The sequence below is a fragment of the Coregonus lavaretus genome, assembly GCF_964263955.1.
Source record: "Coregonus lavaretus genome assembly, chromosome: 17".
NCBI classification, from domain to species: Eukaryota; Metazoa; Chordata; class Actinopteri; order Salmoniformes; family Salmonidae; genus Coregonus; species Coregonus lavaretus.
Window position 1 is genome coordinate 34,821,860 of NC_140004.1, and position 26,500 is coordinate 34,848,359.

Sequence of the window (26,500 nt, forward strand, 5' to 3'; positions counted from 1 at the left end):
TTCAAGTAATCCTATATCTTAGAGCAGGGCTAGACCAGACCAGGCTTTCAGTCTGTGGTCAGTATCTGACTAAAAACAGTTCTCTCTTCTCTCCTGGGTGGGCCCTTAACCTGACCTCCTGACGTAACTGACTCAGCCTGTAGTCAGACACTACATTAGTCTGGCTGGAGTGTTGAGATGGGTCACTAATCTGGGATAGTAAAACAGGTCCTGATAGTGGTAGCTAAGTGGTGTGACTACGTCCCAAATGGCACCCTATTCCCTATATAGTGCACAACTTGTGCACTTAACACTCATCTCCAGTTCCTTTGGAACATTGGATGTTTCTGTGGTCGTTGGGTTTCAGTCTGTAAAGGACCACCCGTGTTTGATGTAGTGCACTTATCTCCCTCAACCCACCCCCCCTCCCTCTCTCCCCCCTTGCTCCCTCCCCCCTTGCTCCCTCCTCCCCTCCATCCCTCCCTCCAGGTGGTGGTCATCCTGTTGTTCCTGGTCCTGCTGGTGGTCAGTCTGTACGGGACCACCCGGGTGCGAGACGGGCTGGAGCTGACAGACATCGTTCCCAGGGAGACCAGCGAGTACGACTTCATCGGGGCCCAGTTCAAGTTCTTCTCTTTCTACAACATGTACGTGGTGACCCAGCGGGCGGAGTACTCCCAGGCCCAGCCCCTGCTCTACCAACTGCACCGCCGCTTCAACACAGTCCGCTATGTACTGAGAGAGGACAATGGACAGCTGCCACGCATGTGGCTCCACTACTTCAGGGACTGGCTACAAGGTGAGACAGACGGGGATACATATACAGTACTTGGAAATATACAGGCTTGCACGCACACACTTTGTTGTTGTCATATTTGGCAGCCATCCTCATTAGCTGCAGTTGTTTTCCAGCAACATGAACTAAGCCTTCAGGCTCTTTGCAGACAAGTGCACAACACTGGTGAGGGTTGAAGTGCTTGTACATGTACGTGTGTATATTTATCTGTGTCTGCGAGTGTGTGTGTGCGTGTGTGTGTGTGTGTGTGTGTGTGTGGCTGTGCGGGGAGCTGCAGAGTGGGTGAGTTACAGAGAGCTGTGTTTAATATTGCTCAGTGAGATGGCTGGACAAATTGGACCCAGACAGCGAGCAGAGGGAGACCTAATACACTGTCCCAGAAACAAGCTACTGGCCAGGGGGAACATACAGGGGAAGAGGGGGAGGTCAGGAGGAGAGAAACACGATGAGAGAAAGAATGAATGAGTATTTGTGAAGTGGAGATAGAGAGCATGAAGGAGAGAAATTAAGAGGTAGAGAGAGATATTCTCAACTAGTTCTACTCTCATACAACGCACTAAGTAGCACAGTGTGCACCATGTCCCAACGTCTTTTAACAAGGCATTTGGTGAAGTCTCATAGTGTACTGCGGGGGAGAAATGTGTGTAATTACACAATCATTATCCCTCTGTGTGTGTGAAACAGAAACACATTGACCAGTAGGCTCTGGATTACTAGTCTCACAACTCAACCATTTGGAAGAGATTGAACACTTTCAACACTTTGTGCTGAGATTCAAGTTCAAGCAGACATAAGCATGCAAACAACCCACAGCCATACACAGAGAGAAAGACAGAGAGAGACCTGCTGCTGGTGTTGTTGCTTACACAGTCTCACTGCAGAATTTGACATTCATCCACTTTCTCCAAACATCAAATTTCGAACTTACGGGTTAAATGTAGGTACTCATTCTGAATGGTTAAGGTAAGGGTTAAGGTTTGGGATAGGGTTAAAACCAAAAAGAAAAAACTGTGTCCACACCTGGGATCGAACACACAACCTTCTAATCCAGAGTCATGGGATCGAACACACAACCTTCCGATCCAGAGTCATGGGATCGAACACACAACCTTCCGATCCAGAGTCATGGGCTTACTTGATGGTAATAGCGCTCACTGTTTCCCCTAGTGGCCGGTTTCAAAGGCATTTCCCGACATCCTCAGGACATGGATAGACATCCAATTTTGACGTCAATCTTGAACGACCTGGCTGGTCTAGATTTGACATTTCATGCAGTTTTTGTATTCTGATGATGGAATTCTGAACACGTCATGCGTCTACACCTACATTTAAATGTGTCTAACGTGTCCACAGTGTCTCCGGATTCCCTTTTCCTGCGCTGTATTCAAATGCCAGTATGTGTTCTGCAAACGGTGGAACAGGCTAAATCTGATAATAACACAACTACCACTTGATGGCAGTAGCCATCTACTGTAACTAACTAGCCAGCTACCCTATGTAGCTAGCCAGCAAGCTAGCTAGCAAAGCTAAAGGGATTACAAACAGATTAGCATAACTCTACCCAAACAATTTATTTCTTCTAAATAAGCTAGCTGGCTAGCATTTACGAATAATAATAATAATAATATGCCATTTAGCAGACGCTTTTATCCAAAGCGACTTACAGTCATGCGTGCATACATTTTTGTGTATGGGTGGTCCCGGGGATGGGTGGTCCCGGGGATCGAACCCACTACCTTGGCGTTACAAGCGCCGTGCTCTACCAGCAGAGCTACAGAAGGCAGCAAACACGTTCCTCACATGCTAGGAACATATTTCCTTCAACGTTTAATGAAGTTGCATGTAAGTGCCAAGTGTAGACACAGCCTGAGGTCTTGGGGACTGTGTAATTGTGAGAGAAAGAGAGGTTGTCGTGAGACTGAAATGGAGCGGGTTCTACAGAAGATGTCATTACTGTGTTGAATGGCTATATCTAGTCAATATCCCCATAGGCCAGAGCTCAAAGTATGGTGATCTCCTTGAAGAGAGACTTCACATGTTGTTGTGCTCTGTTTTTATTTGTGTCCGATTGGTCATGCTCCTATTGACTGCTGCTGTGTCTCTGTTGGCTGTTTGAGGAGTGCGGTCAAGGCGTGACCGTGGTCTGCTTTTAAAGGTTCCCTTGAAGGATGCAGTCATACCCACCAGTCGTTGTGGAAAACATAGTCCTGTTTTGGATATGTGGTCATGTTTTGTGTGTCTTTAAAAAAATAGTATTGTCCTGTTTTGCAGTGTGAATGTAATCAACGTTCCCTCTAAGCTGCTCGCGTGTGCGGGCACGCAGTAGCCCCGAGACTGCCGTGCAGAATAAATATTAGCCCACAGAGAGAAGCACGAGATTTAATGAACTTCACTCAACTTTCTAGAGCAGTGGTCACCAACCGGTCAATCGCGATCCACTGGTCGATCTCCAAGGCATTCCTAGTCGATCACCAAACATTTCTGTAAAAAAACCATTGATAAAGCGTTTTCTTTCTTCGTCTCGGGCTGTTTGCGGTAGATGATTCTGATTCAGCTGCCCTGTGAGCCGGGTAGGCAACTGTTGTCATTTTTAACCATTTCATGTGTCTGAAGGTACAAACTCTGCATTCCCGGCGGGCCCGGAGAGCAAATCAAGTGCACTATAGGCCTACCTATAGTGCACTTGATTTGAGATTAAAGCGAGAGCTGCATGTAGCCACGTGTGCACATTGTGTTCATATCCTTTGCTAGTTAGTGAGTTATTTGCCCAGTTATAGATCATTTGTAGTCAACAATAGGGGAGTGATTACTTCCTACAAGAGCACAAAACGTGTACATTTCTAGACATCTTCGAAAAGCCAGTCAGGTAAAGACCTTTTTTTGTCTTAAAGGTGCAGTGTTGTATTTTGAGACAGGTTTGAATAAGCTAAGTAGCCAATAGGCAGAGGGTAGCATAATTTATCTGATTCTCTGTAATAAATAATAATAATGCATTTTATTTTGTAAAGTTGTTTCTTGCATCAAACAACACAAACACATTTTCAGTCACCTCCTTGTCTGAAGGACAAGTGGATAAACAGGTTAATGTCAAGCCCTGCATGTTTTTTTCAAAAGTCTCATGGAATGTAGGCCTACATTGAACACCACACATTGGCTGCTACTGTGGGCTGAATGATAGAACAGCTATTTCCAATGTTATGGGATGCATTTTCTCCATTATTTTTGATGGTAGGCCTACATTATGATCAAATAGCCACAGTAGCCTACTTGGCCACTTTTAAAACTGTAACTTAAAGCAGGTACATCCTCAGTGTTCACAGTAAACGCGCACTGGAAGTGACATTTTCAAGTTTGCGCTCAGCAGACCTGAAATTTGCTCAGCGCCTAAATAAATACATGGAATGTAACGTGTTGATAGTTCTGTTGGTCTTGGTGTAGAATGTGGTCCTGTTTTTGATGTGGTCATGTTTGTGTGTTCAAGTCAGTTTTGTAGACTAGAGTGGGGTTGTGTTTAACATGATGTGATGTATGGTTATGCTAAGGTTGTTTTGTGATGTTTGGTTATGGTTGTGTTGTGGTCGTTTTGTGTGTTGTATGTATGGTTATGTTATCGTTGTTTTGTGTGTTATGATGTATAGTTTTGCAACGTGGTCTCAGAGCATTCCGTATTATTCTGTAAGTAAATCCGAGATACTCCATTTAGTATGATACGTGTTAATTTGTGGATGTCCATCATCGATTTCGTATATGTTACAAATTACAATTCATATGATATGTTACGAATTGCAATTTGTACAATTTGTTAAGAATTCGCAAAAATTACAATATATTACCAATTAACAAAACGTATGATATGTTACGAATTCCAATTTGTTTTGCTATCATTAGCTAGGTGGCTAGCACTAATGTTAGCTAGCTCTATGAGTTAAGGTTAAGGTTAGGAGTTAGGTTAAAGGGTTATGATTAGGGGAAGGGTTAGCTATATGGTTTAAGGTTAGGGTTAGGGGAAGGGTTTGCTAAAAGGGTTAAGGTTAGGGTTAGGGGAAGGGTTAGCTAACATGTTATGTAGTTGCAAAGTAGCTAAAAAGTAGTAAGTCATTGAAATGTTGCTAATTAGCTCAAATGCAAAAGTTGTCCGTGATGATATTCGAACACGCAACCTTTGGGTTGCTGGACATTCGTGTTATAAGTCTACCCATCCACCCTGACCAACCACCATCCTTTCGATTTTGCCATAGCCCTTTCCTGCAGTCAAATGACCTAGTGGCCTCATGGGTGGAATCTTATTCATATTTAAAATAATTTCATAATTAATAAACATTATTTTATTTTTTAAACGCTGAAAATGTCAAACAGTTTTGTTATATTTCAGTCTTCTGTGATATATATAAAGTATAATATTGGGATGGAAACTCAAAATGGAATACATTTCAACTCTATATCTGACAAGGTACAGGTGTCTTCTTTTTTGTAAGCCCATAACGATGTGTGTGAGGTGTATACTTTTGTTTCAAGGTAGATTTGTTTACGAGTACCAAGAAACACTGTGTGACCCTGATTTAGCCCACTGCAGTAATTATTAACCCTCTGTCTTATGTAACCATACCAAACATAACATCAAATCAAATCAAATTGTATTTGTCACATGCGCCGAAAGGGAATGAACAGCATTCTCACATAGGTGTTCCTTTTGTCCGGGTGGGAAAGGGCAGTGTGGACTGCGATTGAGATTGCGTCATCTGTGGCTCTGTTGGGGCGGTATGCGACTTGGAGTGGGTCTAGGGTTTCCGGGATGATGGTGTTGATGTGAGCCATGACCAGCCTTTCAAAGCACTTAATGGCTATTGACGTGAGTGCTACAGGCCGGTAGTCATTTAGGCAGGTTGCCTTCACTTTCTTGGGCATAGGGACTATGGTGGTCTGCTTGAAACATGTAGGTATTACAGACTCGGTCAGGGAGAGGTTGAACATTTCAGTGAAGACACTTGCCAGTTGGTCCGTGCATGCTATGAGTACACGTCCTGGTAATCCATCTGGCCCCGCGGCCTTGTGAACGTTGACCTGTTTAAAGGTCTTACTCACATTGGCTACAGAGAGCTTGATCACACCGTCATCTGGAACAGCTGGTGCTCTCATGCATGCTTCAGTGTTGCTTGCCTCGAAACGAGCATAAAAGGCATTTAGCTCATCTGGTAGGCTCGCTTCACTGGGCAGCTCGCGGCTGGGATTCCCTTTGTAGTCCGTAATAGGTTGCAAGTCCTGCCACATCCGAGTGTCAGAGCCGATGTAGTAGGATTCAATCTTAGTCCTGTTTTGACGCTTTGCCTGTTTGATGGTTCGTCTGAGGGCATAGCGGGATTTCTTATAAGCGTCCGGATTAGTCAGATTATTGTACCGTTCCTTGAAAGTGACAGCTCTAATCTTTAGCTCGGTGCGGATGTTGACTGTAATCCATGGCTTCTGGTTGGGATATGTACATACGGTCACTGTGGGGATGACGTCGTCGATGCACTTATTGATGAAGCCGGTGACTGAGGTGGTATACTCCTCAATGCCATTGGATGAATCCCAAAACATATTCCAGTCTGTGCTAGCAAAACAGTCCTGTAGCGTAGCATTCACGTCATCTGACTACTTCCATAATGAGCTTGTCACTGGTACTTCCTGCTTTAGTTTTTGCTTATAAGCAGGAATCAGGAGGATAGAATTATGGTCAGATTTACCAAATGGAGGGCGAGAGAGAGCTTTGTATGTGTGTGGAGTAAAGCTGGTCTAGAGTTTTTTTTCCCTCTGGTTGCACGTGACATGCTGATAGAAGTGAGGTCAAACTGATTTAATTTGCCTCCATTGAATTCCTCGGCCACTAGGAGCGTCGCTTCTGGATGAGCATTTTCTTGTTTGCTTATGGCGTTATACAGCTCGTTGAGTGCGATGTTAGTGCATCGCTTTGTGGTGGTAAATAGACGGCTACGAAAAATATAGATGAAAACTCTCGTTGGCCAATAGAACGGATGGTTGAGGCGGGTTACCCACTCGCCGATGAATTCTCACAAGGCACCCCGATCTCCGCCCCCTGTATTTCTGTCTTTCATTCACACAAATGACAGGGATTTGGGCCTGGTCTCGGAGAAGCACTATATCCTTCGCAGCGGACTTATTAAATAAAAAATATTTGTCCAGATCGAGGTGAGTAATCGATGTTCTGATATCCAGAAGCTCTTTTGAAATCAAATCAAATCAAATGTATTTGCCACATGCGCCGAATACAACAGGTGTAGACATCACAGTGAAATGCTTACTTACAAGCCCTTAACCAACAATGCAGTTTAAGAAAAAAATAGTTTAAAAAAAATAATTAAAGAGCAGCAGTAAAATAAAATAACAGTAGGAAGGTTATATACAGGGGGTACTGGTACAGATTCAATTTGTGGGGGCACCGGTTAGTTTTTGGTCATAAGAGACGGTAGCAGCAACATTATGTACAAAAAAGTTACAAACAATGCGAAAAAACACACAAAATAGCACAGTTGGTTAGGAGCCCGTAAAACGTCAGCCATCCCCTCCGGTGCCATTATCATATTCTAATTTGAGTGTCCCAGATTTATGTGTACTATGTTACGTCTAGTCTATGAGACCAGTCTGAGTTTTGTTATGGTTGTGTTATGGTTGTGTTGTGGTTGTGTGTCTACAGCTCTGCAGGCAGCGTTTGACCAGGACTGGGAAGCGGGTCGGATCACACAGAGCAGCTACAGGAACGGTTCAGACGACGGGGTCCTGGCCTACAAACTACTGGTACAGACCGGACGCAGGGACAAGCCCATCAACTTCAACCAGGTGAGAGCCATTTATTAATATCAGGCTAAACCGCTGCTACCAGGTGAGACTGGTCTCCAACCCATCTATTAAAACAAAGTGAGTTTGTGATCAAAACCCATTCATTTCAACTAGGTGGGAGGACAGTATAACGAAAATCCTTTATCTAAACCAGGTGGGTGTGGGATCGTAAGTCATTCACTTTAACCAGGGGATTACTTGATGATTACTCCACAGCAAGCCTGTCAACCTCTGTCCTTCTAATCTCTTGTCCTGACATGTAGCAGTGGTACAGTAGGATTGTACAAAATTAGATTTGACTAAGCCTCGGAGAATGGGATACTGAGTGATACACAGGCCATTTTGTCGTGTGTGGGTGAGTCTTTGTGCAGGTGTGCGTTGTAATGGTTTTGACTTAACTTGAGGTTAGTAGGGGTGCAAGGTAGGTCGGTCTACCAGAGAAATTGTATGAATATTCCTTTTGTTTTGTGAGTCTGTCTCATCTGTCAGTCATAGTCTAGACCAATACAAAGGACTTATGTAAAAGTCAGTGTTGTAAAATACACCCTTAAACAAATAAATAACTGTTATTTTGCGTTGGTTGTGTATTCAAAATAAATGATCTCACAAACAATCTCAATAATAATACCTTTGGTTCACTTGTAAATGCCCCCTACCTCAGCATTAAAACATTTGCACGGCCTGGTAAATGATTAGAGTGAATCCCAAGTTACCTCAGTCGCAAGCAATTGTCCATTCATAAATTCAGAATGCAATAACCACCCGTTCCACACAGCAATACCAATGATAAGGATTCACTATCTTTTCACCAACAACTGAACACATAACCCAAACCAACACGGAGTAAATCACAATAAAACGAATGAAATACCACTTGAAAAAAGTTGCAATTGGTCAGTCAGTCAATCCAATCCGCCAACAGATCTCCAGCGGAGAAAGGCAACGTAGAACAGCTGATACCAACAGAGATTTGTCCAACAATAGAAATGAGTGGGGCCGTTCTTTGTTAATGTTACGACACGGCTACAATGCACACTGTTAAATATAACAAAACAAAACGGTCTAAAGGAGCTATGGAACTGAGGGTTTGACTACCTCATTCGCACCACCATCACCCATTTTTGTGCAGCTGATGCTGGCAATTTAATAGGGAATGAAAGGGGAAGCGCAGCGTTGGGAGGAGAAGCACTGAGGCAGTTCAGACAAATTTGGGTCCGTCATAGGTTTCTCTCTCTCTACCCCTTCTCTCTCTTGCTGATGACTTTACCAAGCCCAGGAATTTACAGCCCTCACTGTGACTGCAAACCCACCTCTGAAAAAGCTTTTAAGCCATTTTCTGCTATCTAAAGGCTAGAGATGCCCGACTCTAACCATAGTGTGTGTTTGTGTTCCCTTCTGCTTCAGATAAGACTGTTTAACAGCTTTACAGTGTCCCTAGGTCCTAGCTGGGTGTGATAGTAAGCCGCTAGAGAGAGGAAGGGGAAATAGATGTCATTATAAACTGGCTGGTTTGAGCCCTGAAATGCTGATTGGCTGAAAGCCATGACAAAACATGTATTTTTACTGCTCTAATTACGTTGGTAACCAGTTTATAATAGCAATAAGGCACCTCAGGGGTTTGTGATATATGGCCAATATACCACGGCTAAGGGCTATGTCCTAGCACTCCACGTTGCGTCGTGCTTAAGAACAGCCCTTAGCCATGGTATATTGGCCATATACCACACCCCCTCAAGCCTTATTGCTTAAATATAACACCTCCTGAAGTCTCAAGGTGTGTGTGTGTGTGTGTGTGTGTGTGTGTGTGTGTGTGTGTGTGTGTGTGTGTGTGTGTGTGTGTGTGTTGGTGTACCTGGTGTACCCTAGATTCCCCACTATTTAGATAATTGTGTAGCCTAGCAGTATCTCCCAAATTGTGTTCTGCTACATATGTTGTTCTGTTAGTTGGATGGGCTTTTGCCTTTGGTTAGTTGATGGTGAACCACTGGCCTAGATGTCACAAAACAGTCAGGGCCTGGGAGGCGTGCTGGTGTGCGGGCAGCCCTGTGATGTCACTTCACACTGCAGGGCGAGGGGCCGCCGACCGTGCTCCATGGGCTTCCCATGACAGCTTGAAGACATACAGTTATTACGTATCCTTAATGCAAGAGAGACCTCTCTCTCTCTCTCTCCCCCTCTCTCCTCTCCCATCCCTATGTTGAGAGAGAGAGAGAGAGAGAGAGAGAGGCGCTGCCTTTGCTACTGCTATCAAGAGCCCTTTTGTTCTCTGTCCGGATCCGACTAGGGTGCAGGGCATTCTGGGTATCCGTAGGGGTCAGGAAAAGCAAGCGCAAGCAACATTTGTACAGATGCTGTGTTCTTTTTATAGCTTTACTCCATTTGCAGGGTGGCATTTTCTTCAGTGTTAACAGCGAGGTTAACTGCACACAGACGTGCACAGGGACCCCAGCCAATTTTTTTTATTGTTATGCTAACTCAAGCTATTTTCTTCGCCACCTAAAACCTCCTCACCTCCCTCAAAACCTACCCACAGGACTCCTCCTCACCCCTGCCTCTGTGAACGAGGGATTTATTGTCATGAGAAGGGTGAGTGGCGTGGAGCGGTGTGCAGTAATGGCTGCACCTCTAAGGAGGTAGCTAGCTACGACCCACCACTCTCACAAGGGATGGAGCTACAGCCCTCAGAGAGTCCCGAGAGGGGGAGTCTAGCGCTAGCCGCTAGGCTAGTTAGCTCTGTGGGGAGAAGGAGCTACAGTAGCTAGCTGCTTCTGTTAGGGAATGGAGTTAGTCGTAAGAGAAATGTGCTAGCTAGTTTGATGTGATGAAGCAGTGTGTAGTAATATCTGTAACGTTCAGGAGCTAGCTACTAAGGCCTGAGCCATGAGAGGGAGGGAGGGAGGGAGGGTAGCTTGCTACTAGCCAGCCCTGTTGTGGAAGTGAGGTAACCAGATAGTTCTGTAGGGGAAATGAGGTAGCAATGTGAGAGAAAGTAGAGAGGGAATCTAGTTATCTCTCAGAGGGCTAGGAGGGTGCACACTATATCAGGGCTGTGCGAGCTAGCCTTTGCTAGTTAGTTGTGCTGGAGAGGTAGGCTGGTTCCCAACACATTACCTGCATGTTTTTTTTGTTCTCAGGAGACTAACACATCTGACCGCCCCTGAAAAGCTGATTTGACATTTCCATTTTCCATGTTTAAATCTAGGCCTAATAATTCTGGGAAGCTCACTGAGAAGTACGGGAATTTTCAAAAGGCACCAGTGTTTGACTGTTTACTTTTCTTTTGGTTGGAGAGAGGTAGAAATATTTTCGCTTATTTTTAAAGCGGGTACGTTTTCTCATGCTCATGCATGGGTATAATTTCTGCGGTGGGTTCATCTGGAGGAAGTTTTGGGTCAACATGTCATTTCTACAATTCACGTCCGTTGCTAACCACCAATGCTTGAGCATCAATAACATTTTATTTTATTTGATATATCTCTCTCTCTTTCTCTTCCACCATCTCCTCTTCTCTTTCTTACTTCCTTGTCCTCCCTCCCCCTCATCTTCCCTCTCCTCCTCTCTTTCTTACTTCCTTATCCTCCCTCCCCCTCATCTTCCCTCTCCTCCTTCTCTCCCTCTATCCTTCTTTTTAATGATTAACTATTCTCTAGCTGACTAGGCAGCGCTTGGTGGATGTGGATGGCATCATCAACCCGGTGGCGTTTTACATCTACCTGACGGCGTGGGTCAGCAACGACCCGGTGGCGTACGCAGCCTCGCAGGCCAACATACGGCCACCCCCCCCGGAGTGGCTCCACGACCGCACAGACTCCATGCCCGAGACACGCCTCAGCAGTGAGTGACCAATCACAGCACACTTAACTTTCACAAACGCCTTTCAGCGGCCAATCATATCAGACACGCTTTTTTGCTCACATTAATTATTTGGCACTGGCCTACAGATTTGGCAATTCAATTGAAAAAGACAGACTTTATTTAAGAATTGTGCAGGAACAATTGTTTTCTACCTCTAGAGTTGAATAAAATACTGCTTTATGGTGACATGGAGCTATCCATCAGTTTGTGTCACTAAAGACAGTCATATACGTTTATGCACTACTTGTTAGCCTATGTTTTGTGGCCTAGCTATTCTGTGGGTTTCACCTTGAGCATAACATTTTACCTCTTTTGCTCAACTTCAATTCCATAGGCTTGTATTACATTAGAGCTGCAGTTATGTTAGAGTACCTGTTTGACTCATTCCATCTGTGGAGTTACTGACCCTTATCTGCTTTCTGGTTTTAACTGAGGTAGTTTACAGTATACTGTACTGAGCTGTGTGTGTGTATGTGTGTGTGTGTGTGTGTGTGTGTGTGTATATGTGTGTGGGGGGCAGGGAATAGCGCACTGTGGTACTCTAATGGTGCCTGTGGTGAATGTCATAACTCTTACCACCACAGGCCCCTATGGATTGCACACACACACACTTAAAACTCTGTGACCCCAGAACTGCCTACACCCTGTTTTAATTTCCTTACCACACACACACAGAGAGAGAGAGAGAGAGAGAGAGAGAGAGAGAGAGAGAGAGAGAGAGAGAGAGAGAGAGAGAGAGAGAGAGAGAGAGAGAGAGAGAGAGAGAGAGAGAGAGAGAGAGAGAGAGAGAGAGAGAGAGAGAGAGAGAGATGCTGTGCAGAAGAAAAATACGATTGGTTAACAAGCAAAGGCTTTGGTGGGATAGGCGATTGGCTAACAAGCAGGAAGTGCATTACAGGGGTGAAGATGTGATTGGATAACAAGCAGTGAGTGTAAATATGATTGGCTAAGCAAGGTAGAGAGCTTAGCTGTACAGGAACCCCCTGGAGCAGAGCTCCAACTCCCAGTCCTAATGGACATTTATATTGGAGATTATAATGGGCCAAACCATGTTAGCAAGTAGTGCTGGCTGACCCTCCAGGCACTGGAACACACAAGCACACACACACCACAGAGAGTCTTTGCGGTGTCATTTTTGGGATGTTTTTGATCAAACAAATGTTTTCGAAATAAAAGTCTTTGTAATAAAAAATCCTAGGTAAAACAATGTGGAATGGATTTTATTAGTGGGGGTGTGGTGGATATAATATATTATAGTGGGTGTTGTGGGTATATGTACACTGCTCAAAAAAATTAAGGGAACACTTAAACTCCAAGTCAATCACACTTCTGTGAAATCAAACTGTCCACTTAGGAAGCAACACTGATTGACAATACATTTCACATGCTGTTGTGCAAATGGAATAGACAACAGGTGGAAATTATAGGCAATTAGCAAGACACCCCCAATAAAGAAGTGGTTCTGCAGGTGGTGACCACAGACCACTTCTCAGTTCCTATGCTTCCTGGCTGATGTTTTGGTCACTTTTGAATGCTGGCGGTGCTTTCACTCTAGTGGTAGCATGAGACGGAGTCTACAACCCACACAAGTGGCTCAGGTAATGCAGCTCATCCAGGATGGCACATCAATGCGAGCTGTGGCAAGAAGGTTTGCTGTGTCTGTCAGCGTAGTGTCCAGAGCATGGAGGCGCTACCAGGAGACAGGCCAGTACATCAGGAGATGTGGAGGAGGCCGTAGGAGGGCAACAACCCAGCAGCAGGACCGCTACCTCCGCCTTTGTGCAAGGAGGAGCAGGAGGAGCACTGCCAGAGCCCTGCAAAATGACCTCCAGCAGGCCACAAATGTGCATGTGTCTGCTCAAACGGTCAGAAACAGACTCCATGAGGGTGGTATGAGGGCCCGACGTCCACAGGTGGGGGTTGTGCTTACAGCCCAACACCGTGCAGGACGTTTGGCATTTGCCAGAGAACACCAAGATTGGCAAATTCGCCACTGGCGCCCTGTGCTCTTCACAGATGAAAGCAGGTTCATCTGTGACAGACGTGACAGAGTCTGGAGACGCCGTGGAGAACGTTCCAGCATGACCGGTTTGGCGGTGGGTCAGTCATGGTGTGGGGTGGCATTTCTTTGGGGGGCCGCACAGCCCTCCATGTGCTCGCCAGAGGTAGCCTGACTGCCATTAGGTACCGAGATGAGATCCTCAGACCCCTTGTGAGATCATATGCTGGTGCGGTTGGCCCTGGGTTCCTCCTAATGCAAGACAATGCTAGACCTCATGTGGCTGGATTGTGTCAGCAGTTCCTGCAAGAGGAAGGCATTGATGCTATGGACTGGCCCGCCCGTTCCCCAGACCTCAATCCAATTGAGCACATCTGGGACATCATGTCTCGCTCCATCCACCAATGCCATGTTGCACCACAGACTGTCCAGGAGTTGGCGGATGCTTTAGTCCAGGTCTGGGAGGAGATCCCTCAGGAGACCATCTGCCACCTCATCAGGAGCATGCCCAGGCGTTGTAGGGAGGTCATACAGGCACTTGGAGGCCACACACACACTACTGAGCCTCATTTTGACTTGTTTTAAGGACATTACATCAAAGTTGGATCAGCCTGTAGTGTGGTTTTCCACTTTAATTTTGAGGGTGACTCCAAATCCAGACCTCCATGGGTTGATAAATTTGATTTCCATTGATAATTTTTGTGTGATTTTGCTGTCAGCACATTCAACTATGTAAAGAAAAAAGTATTTAATAAGATGATTTCATTCATTCAGATCTAGGATGTTTAAGTGTTCCCTTTATTTTTTTTGAGCAGTGTATATTATAGTGGGGTGAGGTGGGTATATGTATATTATAGTGGGGTGAGGTGGGTGTAAAGATATTATAGTGGGGTGAGGTGGGTGTAAAGATATTATAGTGGGGTGAGGTGGGTGTAAAGATATTATAGTGGGGTGAGGTGGGTGTAAAGATATTATAGTGGGGTGAGGTGGGTATATGTATATTATAGTGGGTTGAGGTGGGTACAAGATATTATAGTGGGGTATTTGTATTTATTAAGGATCCCCATTAGCTGCTGCCAAGGCAGCAGCTACTCTTCCTGGAGTCCAGCAACATTAAGGCAGTTACATACAATTTAAAGTATTACATGACATTACATTTCAGAACACTTTACCCAATACATTTAGTGTGTTCCCTCAGGCCACTACTCCACTATCACATATTTACAATACAACATCCATGTGTACGTGTGTGTAGAGTGTGTGTCTTATCATGTGAATGTGTGTCTGTGCCTGTGTGTGTGTGTGTCTCTTCAGAGTCCCCGCTGTTACATAAGGTGTATTTTTATCTTTTTTTAAATCTGATTCTACTGCTTGCATCAGTTACCTGATGTGGAATTGAGTTCCATGTAGCCATGGCTCTATGTGTGTGTGTCTCCCACAGTCTGTTCTTGACTTGGGGATTGTGAAGAGACCTTTGGTGACATGTCTTGTGGGGTATGCATGGGTGTCCGAGCTGAGTGTTAGTAGTTTAAACAGACACCTCGGTGCATTCAGCATGTCAACACTTCTTACAGAAACAAGTAGTCATGAAGTCAATCTCTCCTCCACTTTGAGCCATGAGAGATGTACATGCATATTATTAATGTTAGCTCTCCGTGTACATTTAAGGGCCAGCAGTGCTGCTCTGTTCTGAGCCAATTATAATTTTCTGAGGTCTCTCTTTGTGGCACCTGACCACACGACTGAACAGTAGTCCAGGTGCGACAAAACTAGAGCCTGTAGGACCTGCCTTGTTGATAGTGTTGTTAAAAAGGCAGAAGTGCTTTATTATGGACAGACTTCTCCCCATCTTAGCTACTGTTGTATCAACATGTTTTGACCCAGACAGTTTACAATCCAGGGTTACTCCAAGCAGTTTAGTCACCTCAACTTGCTCAATTTCCACATGATTTATTACAAGATTTAGTTGAGGTTTAAGGTTTAGTGAATGATTTGTCCCAAATACAATGCTTTTAGTTTTTGAAATATTTAGGACTAACTTATTCCATGTCACCCATTCTGAAACTAACTGCAGCTCTTTGTTAGGTGTTGCAGTATTTAAATTCGCTGTAGTAGCTGATGTCTATAGTGTTGAGTCATCCGCCTACATAGACACACTGGCTTTACTCAAGGCCAGTGGCATGTCATTAGTAAAGACTGAAAAAAGTAAGGGCCTAGACAGCTGCCCTGGGGAATTCCTGATTCTACCTGGATTATGTTGGAGAGGCTTCTACTAAAGAACATCCTCTGTGTTCTGTTAGACAGGTAACTCTTAATCCACAATATAGCATGGGGTGTAAAGCCATAACACATACGTTTTTCCATCAGCAGACTATGATCGATAATGTAAAAAGCCGCACTGAAGTCTAACAAAACAATATTTTTAGCATACATTTCTCTCAGCCAATTATCAGTCATTTGTGTGAGTGCTTGTTGAATGTCCTTCGATAAAAGCATGCTGGAAGTCTGTTAGCATTGTAAAATACAATATTTTCCAAAAGTTTACTAACGGTTGATAACAGGCTGATTGGTCAGCTATTTGTGCCAGTAAAGGGGGCTTTACTACTCTTAGGTAGCGGAATTACTTTTGCTTCCCTCCAGGCCTGAGGGCACACACTTTCTAGTAGGCTTAGATTGAAGATATGGCAAAAAGGAGTGGCAATATCGTCCACTATTTTCCATCCAAGTTGTCAGACCCCGGTGGCTTGTCATTGTTGATAGACAACAATACTTTTTTCACTTCTTCCACACTCACTTTACGGAATTCAAATTACAATGCTTGTTTTTCATAATTTGATCAGTTATACTTGGATGTGTAGTGTCAGCGTTTGTTGCTGGCATGTCATGCCTAAGTTTGCCAATGAAAAAATCATTGAAGTAATTGGCTATATCAGTGGGTTTTGTGATGAATGAGCCATCTGATTCAATGAATTATGGAGCTTAGTTTGCCTTTTTACCCAAAATTTCATTTAAGGTGCTCCAAAGCTTTTTACTATAATTCTTTATGTCATGGGGTGGGTATAAGATATTATAGTGGGGTGAAGTGGGTATAAGATATTATAGTGGGGTGTGGTGGGTATAAGATATTATAGTGGGGTGTGGTGGGTATAAGATATTATACATTTACATTTTTACATTTTAGTCATTTAGCAGACGCTCTTATCCAGAGCGACTTACAGTTAGTGAGTGCATACATTATATTTTTTCATACTGGCCCCCCGTGGGAATCGAACCCACAACCCTGGCGTTGCAAACGCCGTGCTCTACCAACATCCCTGCCGGCCATTCCCTCCCCTACCCTGGACGACGCTGGGCCAATTGTGCGCCGCCCCATGGGTCTCCCGGTGAAGTGGGTGTAAGATATTATAGTGGGGTGTGGTGGGTATAAGATATTATAGTGGGGTGTGGTGGGTATAATATATTATAGTGGGGTGTGGTGGGTATAAGATATTATAGTGGGGTGTGGTGGGTATAAGATATTATAGTGGGGTGTGGTGGGTATAATATATTATAGTGGTGTGTGGTGGGTATAAGATATTATAGTGGGGTGTGGTGGGTATAAGATATTATAGTGGGGTGTGGTGGGTATAATATATTATAATGGGGTGTGGTGGGTGTAAGATATTATAGTGGGGTGTGGTGGGTATAAGATATTATAGTGGGGTGTGGTGGGTATAAGATATTATAGTGGGGTGTGGTGGGTATAATATATTATAGTGGGGTGTGGTGGGTATAAGATATTATAGTGGGGTGTGGTGGGTATAAGATATTATAGTGGGGTGTGGTGGGTATAAGATATTATAGTGGGGTGTGGTGGGTATAAGATATTATAGTGGGGTGTGGTGTGTATAAGATATTATAGTGGGTTGTGGTGGGTATAATATATTATAGTGGGGTGTGGTGGGTATAAGATATTATAGTGGGGTGTGGTGGGTATAAGATATTATAGTGGGGTGTGGTGGGTATAAGATATTATAGTGGGGTGTGGTGGGTATAATATATTATAGTGGGGTGTGGTGGGTATAAGATATTATAGTGGGGTGTGGTGGGTATAAGATATTATAGTGGGGTGTGGTGGGTATAAGATATTATAGTGGGGTGTGTTGGGTATAAGGAAGCAGAGGGCACATGACATGACATGGGGAGAATGACGTTAGTTTGATCAAGGCTGGGCCTCGGGCCCTACGGGAGAGAGTCTGGACCCCACTAGAACATGTGTCTTAGCAATGTTGCAATAGTCACATGGTGTGTTTGTGTGTGTGAGTGAGAGAGAGGTAATGGTGATGATTCAAAGTTGTAATTACAGCATATCAACGCCAGGCCTGATGCTCTGCTGTCATTATCCCATCATTAGGCTGAGACTGGAGAGAATGGAACCCATGGTGCACTTGTTTGAACTCTACCATACCTGCACCCCCCCCCCCCCCCCCCCCCCCCCCTCTGTGTAGTTCCTGCCGCCGAGCCCATCGAATATGCACAGTTTCCGTTCTACCTCAACGGGCTCCGCGAGACCCCCCAGTTTGTGGAGGCCATCGAGTCGGTGCGAGCCATCTGCAGTAACTACAGCCGCCAGGGCCTGCCCAGCTACCCCAACGGCTACCCCTTCCTCTTTTGGGAGCAGTACGTAGGCCTCAGACACTGGCTGCTGCTCTCCATCAGCGTGGCGCTAGCCTGCACCTTCCTCGTCTGTGCCCTCTTCCTGCTCAACCCCTGGACTGCCGGCATCATCGTGAGTACACACACTCAGACGCAGAGATATACACACACACACACACACAGATACATACACACAAAGAGATACCAGTGGCGACCCGTCATTCAGGGCAGCCCCACCTGTTTAGTTTTTGCCAGTTTTGCATGTTATTTTGGCATTAATACGTGTCACATAATTTTTTAAAATTAAGTTAATAAAGCCGCATACACAAATATGGTCTCTTTTTTGCTTTCTTGAGTAAGGAAGGCAGCTCCAAAATGCAGATGTTTCAGCCTAGCTTGTGTTGTGGCTTTGCTGGCATGCATCTAAACAAAATGTTTTGAGTTTGCCCTACCAAGATTGACATGCTAAAATCACCACTGAGAGATACACACTCACTCGTGCGTAGGGTTACAAAAGTAGGGTATATTACAGAAAACATTTTAAATTTACCAGTAAACTACCAGAATTGTTGTATCATTCAAGGATTTTATGTAATCTATCACAAGACATCTAGTGGCCCTTTTGGGTAGTTCAGATTATCACAGGTGTCTGTAATTATCTCTGGCCCACTGTGTGGCCTTATCACAAGTAAAATAATTAAATAAGATTATTTTGAAATAAAAACAATTTATGACAAAGCTGTAAAACATGATCCTAAATATAAACCATCAACTTAGTGAATACCATTGGTGTTTAATATGATGGTTTCAGCATGAAATATCCTTTATATATATTTTTTACACACTGATTTATTTTACTATGTCAATATGTATTTGTTGTCAATGTTTTGCTGTCAAACTGGTGGAAATTGTGAAATAAATCAATAGTTGGAAGAGTTAATAGAAAATGCAATTGTTGCTATTTTCTCTTGAACCATACATTCTTAGAAGAAAGGGTTCTTCAGCTTTCCCCATAGGAGAAACCTTTGGTTCCAGGTAGAACCCTCTGTGGAAAGGGTTCTCCATGGAACCCAAAACGGTTCTATTTGGACCCAAAACGGTTCTTCAAAGGGTTCTCCTATGGGGACAGCCGAAGAACCAGTTTAGGTTCTAGATAGACCATACACTCTTAGAAAAAAAGGTGCTATCTATTTGTAACGATGACGCTGGGAGTCAAGAAGCAGGTGGTAAGTTGAATAAAACAATGAACATGGAACGATACCAAACAGGAGTAGTGTCTGGACATGAAACACATCATCAATACTGTGTGGGGAATTAACCTAAGGGAGTGACAGATATAGGGGAAGTAATCAGTGAAGTGATGGAGTCCAGGTGAGTCTCATGATGAGGCGCAGGTGCGCGTAATGATGGTTGTCAGAGCCAGTGATTAGTAAACCGGCGACATCGAGCGCCGGAGAGGGGGTGCTGGAGTAGACGTGACACTACTAGAACAGGGATCATCAACTAGATTCACTCGCGGGCCGATTTCTTTCTTGAGCGGATGATCGGGGTCCAGAACATAATTACAAATAATTAGTAGACTGCAAATTGACCGCAAGAAGCCCAAATAGATATAATGTTTGACTAAAACATAATCATTTCAGACCATGCTTACATTTGTATACAATCACGTCTCTCTATTATGCGTGGGAATACTTGAGAACAGATTTAAAATCACTTGGAGCTGATTTCCTGGTGTTTTTACAGTCCATGTCCAACAATGAAAATGCTAATATATACATATATATATTTTTGATTTTTTTTTTGGCTCAGAAAACTTGGGGGGCAATATATAACTACGCGTGGGCCAAATCTGTCCTTTGGGCCGCCAGTTGGGGAACTCTGTAAACTCATGGACAATATGTACACAGATATAATAAATGAATACTATATATACAGTACCAGTCAAAAGTTTGGACACACCTACTCATTCAAGGGTTGTTCTTCATTTTTACTATTTTCTACATTGTAGAATAATAGTGAAGACATCAAAACTATGAAATAACACATATGGAATCAAGTAGTAACCAACAAAGTGTTAAACAAATCAACATATATTTTATATTTTAGGTTCTTCAAAGTAGCCACCCTTTGCCTTGATGACAGGTTTGCACACTCTTGCCATTCTCTCAACCAACTTAATGAGGAATGCTTTTCCAACAGTCTTAAAGGAGTTCTCACATATGCTGAGCACTTGTTGGCTGTTTTTCCTTCACTCTGCCGTCCAACTCATCCCAAACCATCTCAATTGGGTTGAGGTCAGGTGATAGTGGAGGCCAGGTCATCTGATGCAGCACTCCATCACTCTCCTTCTTGGTCATATAGCCCTTACACAGACTGGAGTTGTGTTTTGGGTCATTGTCCTGTTGAAAAACAAATGATAGTCCCACTAAGTGCAAACAAGATTGAATGACATATCGCTGCAGACTGCTGTGGTAGCAATGCTGGTTAAGTGTGCCTTGAATTCTAAATAAATCACTGACAGTGTCACCAGCAAAGCACCATCACACCTCCTCCTCCCTGCTTCATTTTTACATTTACATTTTTAGTCATTTAGCAGACGCTCTTATCCAGAGCAACTTACATTATCTATTTTTTTAATTAATTTTTTATACTGGCCCCCCGTGGGAATCAACGCCATGCTCTACCAACTGAGCTACATCCCTGCCGGCCATTCCCTCCCCTACCCTGGACGACGCTGGGCCAATTGTGCACCGCCCCATGGGTCTCCCGGTCACGGCCGGCTACGACAGAGCCTGGATTCGAACCAGGATCTCTAGTGGCACAGCTAGCACTGCGATGCAGTGCCTTAGACCACTGCGCCACTCGGGTTCATGGTGGGAACCTACTTTGCGTCTCATAAAGACGGCGGTTGGAACCAAAAATCTCAAATTTGGACTCATCAGACCAAAGGACAGATTTCCATCAGTCTAATGTCCATTGCTCGTGTTTCTTGGTCCAAGCAAGTCTCTTCTTATTATTGGTGTCCTTTAGTAGTGGTTTCTTTGCTGAAATTTGGCCATGAAGGCCTGATTCACGCAGTCTCCTCTGAACAGTTGATGTTGAGATGTGTCTGTTAATTGAATTCTGTGAAGCATTTATTTGGCCTGCAATTTCTGAGGCTGGTAACTCTAATGAACTTATCCTCTGTAGCAGAGTTAACTCTGGGTCTTCCTCTCCTGTGGCAGTCCTCATGAGAGTCAGTTTCATCATAGCGCTTGATGGCTTTTGCGACTATAGTCGTGGTCAAAAGTTTTGAGAATGACACAAATACTAATTTTCACAAAGTCTGCTGCCTCAGTTTTGATGATGGCAATTTGCATATACTCCAGAATGTCATGAAGAGTGATCAGATTAATTGCAATTAATTGCAAAGTCCCTCTTTGCATTGTAAATGAACTTAATCCCAAACAAAACATTTCCACTGCATTTCAGCCCTGCCACAATAGGACCAGCTGCCATCATGTCAGTGATTCTCTCGTTAACACAGGTGAGAGTGTTGACAAGGACAAGGCTGGAGATCACTCTGTCATGCTGATTGAGTTAGAATAACAGACTGGAAGCTTTAAAAGGAGGGTGATGCTTGAAATCATTGTTCTTCCTCTGTTAACCATGGTTACCTGCAAGGAAACACGTGCCGTCATCATTGCTTTGCACAAAAAGGGCATCACAGGCAAGGATATTGCTGCTAGTAAGATTGCACCTAAATCAACCATTTATCAGATCATCAAGAACTTCAAGGAGAGAGGTTTGCTCAGGAATGGCAGCAGGCAGATGTGAGTGCATCTGCACGCACAGTGAGGCGAAGACTTTTGGAGGATGGCCTGGTGTCAAGAAGGGCAGCAAAGAAGCCACTTCTCTCCAGGAAAAACATCAGGGACAGACTGATATTCTGCAAAAGGTACAGGGATTGGACTGCTGAGGACTGGGGTAAAGTCATTTTCTCTGATGAATCCCCTTTCCGATTGTTTGGGGCATCCGGAAAACACCTTGTCCGGAGAAGACAAGGTGAACGCTACCATCAGTCCTGTGTCATGCCAACAGTAAAGCATCCTGAGACCATTCATGTGTGGGGTTGCTTCTCAGCCAAAGGAGTGGGCTCACTCACAATGTTGCCTAAGAACACAGCCATGAATAAAGAATGGTACCAACACATCCTTCGAGAGCAACTTCTCCCAACCATCCAAGAACAGTTTGGTGACGACCAATGCCTTTTCCAGCATGATGGAGCACATTGCCATAAGGCAAAAGTGATAACTAAGTGGCTCGGGGAACAAAACATCTACATTTTGGGTCCATGGCCAGGAAACTCCCCAGATCTTAATCCCATTGAGAACTTGTGGTCGATCCTCAAGAGTCGGGTGGACAAACAAAACCCCCAAAATTCGGACAAACTATAAGCATTGATTATGCAAGAATGGGCTGCCATCAGTCAGAATGTGGCCCAGAAGTTAATTGACAGCATGCCAGGGCGGATTGCAGAGGTCTTGAAAAAAAAGGGTCAACACTGGAAATATTGACTCTTTGCATAAACTTAATGTAATTGTCAATAAAAGCCTTTGACACTTATGGAATGCTTGTAATTATACTTCAGTATACCAAAGTAACATCTCACAAAAATATATCATAACACTGAAGCAGCGAACTTTGTGAAGACCAATAATTGTGTCATTCTCAAAACCTTTGATCACGACTGTACTTGTAGAAACTTTAAAAGTTATTGAAATATTCCGTATTGACTGACCTTCATGTCTTAAAATAATGATGGACTGTCGTTTCTCTTTGCTTATTTGATCTGTTCTTGCCATAATATGGACTTGGTCTTTTACCAAATAAGGGTGTCTTCTGTATACCACCCCTACCTTGTCATAACAAAACTGATTGGCTCAAACGCAATAAGAAGGAAAGAAATTCCACAAATTAACTTTTAACAAGGCACACCTGTTAATTGAAATGCATTCCAGGTGACTACCTCATGAAGCTGGTTGAGAGAATGCCAAGATTGTGCAAAGGGTGGCTACTTTGAAGAATCTCAAATATAAAACATATTTTGATTTGTTTAACACTTTTTTGGTTACTACTTGATTCCATATGTGTTATTTTATAGTTTTGATGTCTTCACTATTAGTCTACAATGTATAAAATAGTAAAAATAAAGAAAAACCCTTGAATGAGTAGGTTTGTCCAAACTTTTAACTGGTACTGTACATATTAATAAAAATAATAAAATAATAAATTACCAAAGATATAATAGATTGCCATAGATTTTCTGTTAATTACCAAATTTCCTGAAAATTCCGGTAACTTATGTAAATTACCAGTAGCTTTGCAACCCTACTCGTGCGACTACACACACACACACACACACACACACACACACACAGTACACATTCTAAAGCTGCATTATTTTTGCATTGATTGCATGGCCAGAAAGTGTGTTGACATCATACTTGAGTATAAAGTCCATTTTCATAAATCTGTCAGATTAGAATCCTGTAAAAGGAGACTTCCTTATTACAGAACATTCCAAGAGGAGATGGGAGGAGAGGAGATGGGAGGAGAGGGAAGAGAAGAGAGGAGAAGGGAGGAGAGGAGTGGAGAGATGGGGAGTGGAGGAGAGGAGTGAAGAGAAGGGAGGAGAGGAGATGGGAGGAGAGGAGAGGGAAGAGAAGAGAGGAGAAGGGAGGAGAGGAGTGGAGAGATGGGGAGTGGAGGAGAGGAGTGAAGAGAAGGGAGGAGAGGAGATGGGAGGAGAGGGAAGAGAGGAGAAGGGAGGAGAGGAGTGGAGAGATGGGGAGTGGAGGAGAGGAGTGAAGAGAAGAGAAGGGAGGAAAGGAGTAGGGAGGAGAGGGAAGGGAAGGAAGGAGTGGAGAGATGGGGATTGGAGGAGAGTTTTTCTAGCCCAGTCCCGTCCCAGTGTTTATCTTGTGCTGTTGTGTTTAGTCTACTCTGTCTCTCCCAGAAACTGACCTCAAATAAATGGGAATAGGACACAAATGACCCATGCTACCTCCACTCCCACCTAAAATACAGCCCTTTTCCGTTTTTCTCTCCTACACATGTGCTGTAGGAGTTCCACATAGAGTGAATTTTGACTTTTTCCACATTTTGTTAAGTTACAATCCTATTATAAAACGGATCAAAACATTTTTCTTCTCATCAATCTACACACAATATCCCATAATGACAAAGTGAAAACAAGTTTTTCGATTTTTTTGCTGATTTAACTTATTTAAATAAGTACTCAGAACCTTCGCTATGAGACTCGAAATTGCTCAGGTGCATCTTGTTTCCACTGATCCTTGAGATGTTTCTACAACTTGATTGGAGTCCACCTGTGGTAAATTGAAATTGATTGGACATGATTTGGAAAGGCACACACCTGTCTATATAAGGTCCCACAGTTGAGAGTGCATGTCAGAGCAAAAACCAAGCCATGAGGTCGAAGGAATTGTCCGTAGAGCTCCGGAACAGGATTGTGCCTAGGCACAGATTTGGGGAAGGGTACGAAAAAATGTATGCAACATTGAAGGTCCCGAAGAACACAGTGGCCTCCATCATTCTTAAATGGAAGAAGTTTGGAACAACCAAGACTCTTCCTAGAGCTGGCCGCCCGGCCAAACTGAGCAATAGGGGGAGAAGGGCCTTGGTCAGGGAGGTGACCAAGAACCCGATGGTCAATCTGACAGAGCTCCAGAGTACCTCTGTGGAGATAGTAGAACCTTCCAGAAGGACAACCATCTCTGCAGTACTCCACCAATCAGGCCTTTATGGTAGAGTGGCCAGACAGAAACCAGTCCTCAGTAAAAAGCAAATGACAGCCCGCTTGGAGTTTGCCAAAAGGCACCTAAAGGACTCTCAGACCATGAGAAACAAGATTCTCTGGTCTGATGAAACCAAGACTGAAGTCTTTGGCCTGAATGCCAAGCGTCACGTCTGGCGGAAACCTTGCACCATCCCTACGATGAAGAATGGTGGTGGCAGCATCATGCTGTGGGGATGTTTTTCAGTAGCAGGGACTGGGAGACTAGTCAGGATCGAGGGAAAGATGAACGGAGCAAAGTACAGAGAGATCCTTGATGAAAACCTGCTCCGGAGTGTTCAGGACCTCAGACTGGGGCGAAGGTTCACCTTCCAACAGGACAACAACCCTAAGCATACAGCCAAGACAACGCAGGAGTGGCTTCGGGAGAAATCTCTGAATGTCCTTGAGTGGCCCAGCCAGAGCCCGGACTTGAACCAGATCGAACATCTCTGGAGAGACCTGAAAATAGCTGTGAAGTGACGCTCCCATCCAACCTGACAGCTTGAGAGGATCTGCAGAGAGGAATGGGAGAAATTCCCCAAATTCAGGTGTGCCAGGCTTGTAGCGTCATACCCAAGAAGACTCAAGGCTGTAATCGCTGCCAAAGGTGCTTCAACAAAGTGCTGAGTAAAGTGTCTTAACACTTATGTAAATGTGATATTTCAGTATTTTATTTTTAATACATTTGCAAACATTTTTAAAAAAACTGTTTTTGCTTCGTCATTATGGGGTATTGTGTGTAGATTGATGATGGGGGAAAAAAACGATTTAATCCATTTTAGAATAAGGCTATAACGTAACAAAATGTGGAAAAAGTCAAAGGGTCTGAATACATTCCGAATGCACTGTATACTGTATATACTCACACTCATACAGCCCTGCTCTGTCTCTCCACCAGGTTGTGTTTTTACGACAGGCAGTGTCTAAAGAAGGGCGGGCGGACCACTTGTTCATCCTCTAGCTCAGGGGTCTCCAACCTTTTCTAATATGAGAGCTACTTTGAACAAATATAACATGTCTCTAGGCACATTCTTCTCTTCTCCTCTATCCTGCAACTCATCCCCGGATCCTTGGTGTACAAAAAATGTCAATATACACTACCAGTCAAAAGTTTTAGAACACCTATTTAGAACACCTACTCATTCAAGTATTTTTCTTTATTTTTACTATTTTCTACATTGTATAATAATAGTGAAAACATCAAAACTATGAAATAACACTTATCATGTACCCAAAGAAGTGTTAAACAAATCAAAATATATTTTATATTTGAGATTCTTCAAATAGCCACCCTTTGACTTGATGACAGCTTTGCACACTCTTGCCATTCTCTCAACCAGCTTCATGAGGTAGTCACCTGGAATGCATTTCAATTAACAGGTGTGCCTTCTTAAAAGTTAATTTGTGGAATTTATTTCCTTCTTATTGCGTTTGAGCCAATCAGTTGTGTTGTGACAAGGTAGGGGGGGTATGCAGAAGATAGCCCTATTTGGTAAAAGACAACTCCATATTATGCTAAGAACAGCTCAGATAAGCAAAGAGAAATGACAGTCCATCA

At 43.8% G+C, this 26,500-nt stretch overlaps 1 protein-coding gene across 1 annotated transcript in view; it reads left to right on the forward strand.

Moving 5' to 3' along the window:
• LOC311144380 (protein patched homolog 1-like) overlaps positions 1-26,500 on the forward strand; it is a gene marked incomplete at its 5' end in the record, with an annotated part of 63,417 nt that overhangs the window by 18,052 nt on the left and 18,865 nt on the right. The window contains 4 exons of the mRNA XM_084180398.1: positions 469-778; positions 7,467-7,609; positions 11,260-11,443; positions 17,951-18,231. Of these exons, the coding sequence (XP_084036524.1) occupies positions 469-778; positions 7,467-7,609; positions 11,260-11,443; positions 17,951-18,231 (918 nt within the window). The remainder of the gene's footprint in view (positions 1-468; positions 779-7,466; positions 7,610-11,259; positions 11,444-17,950; positions 18,232-26,500) is intronic.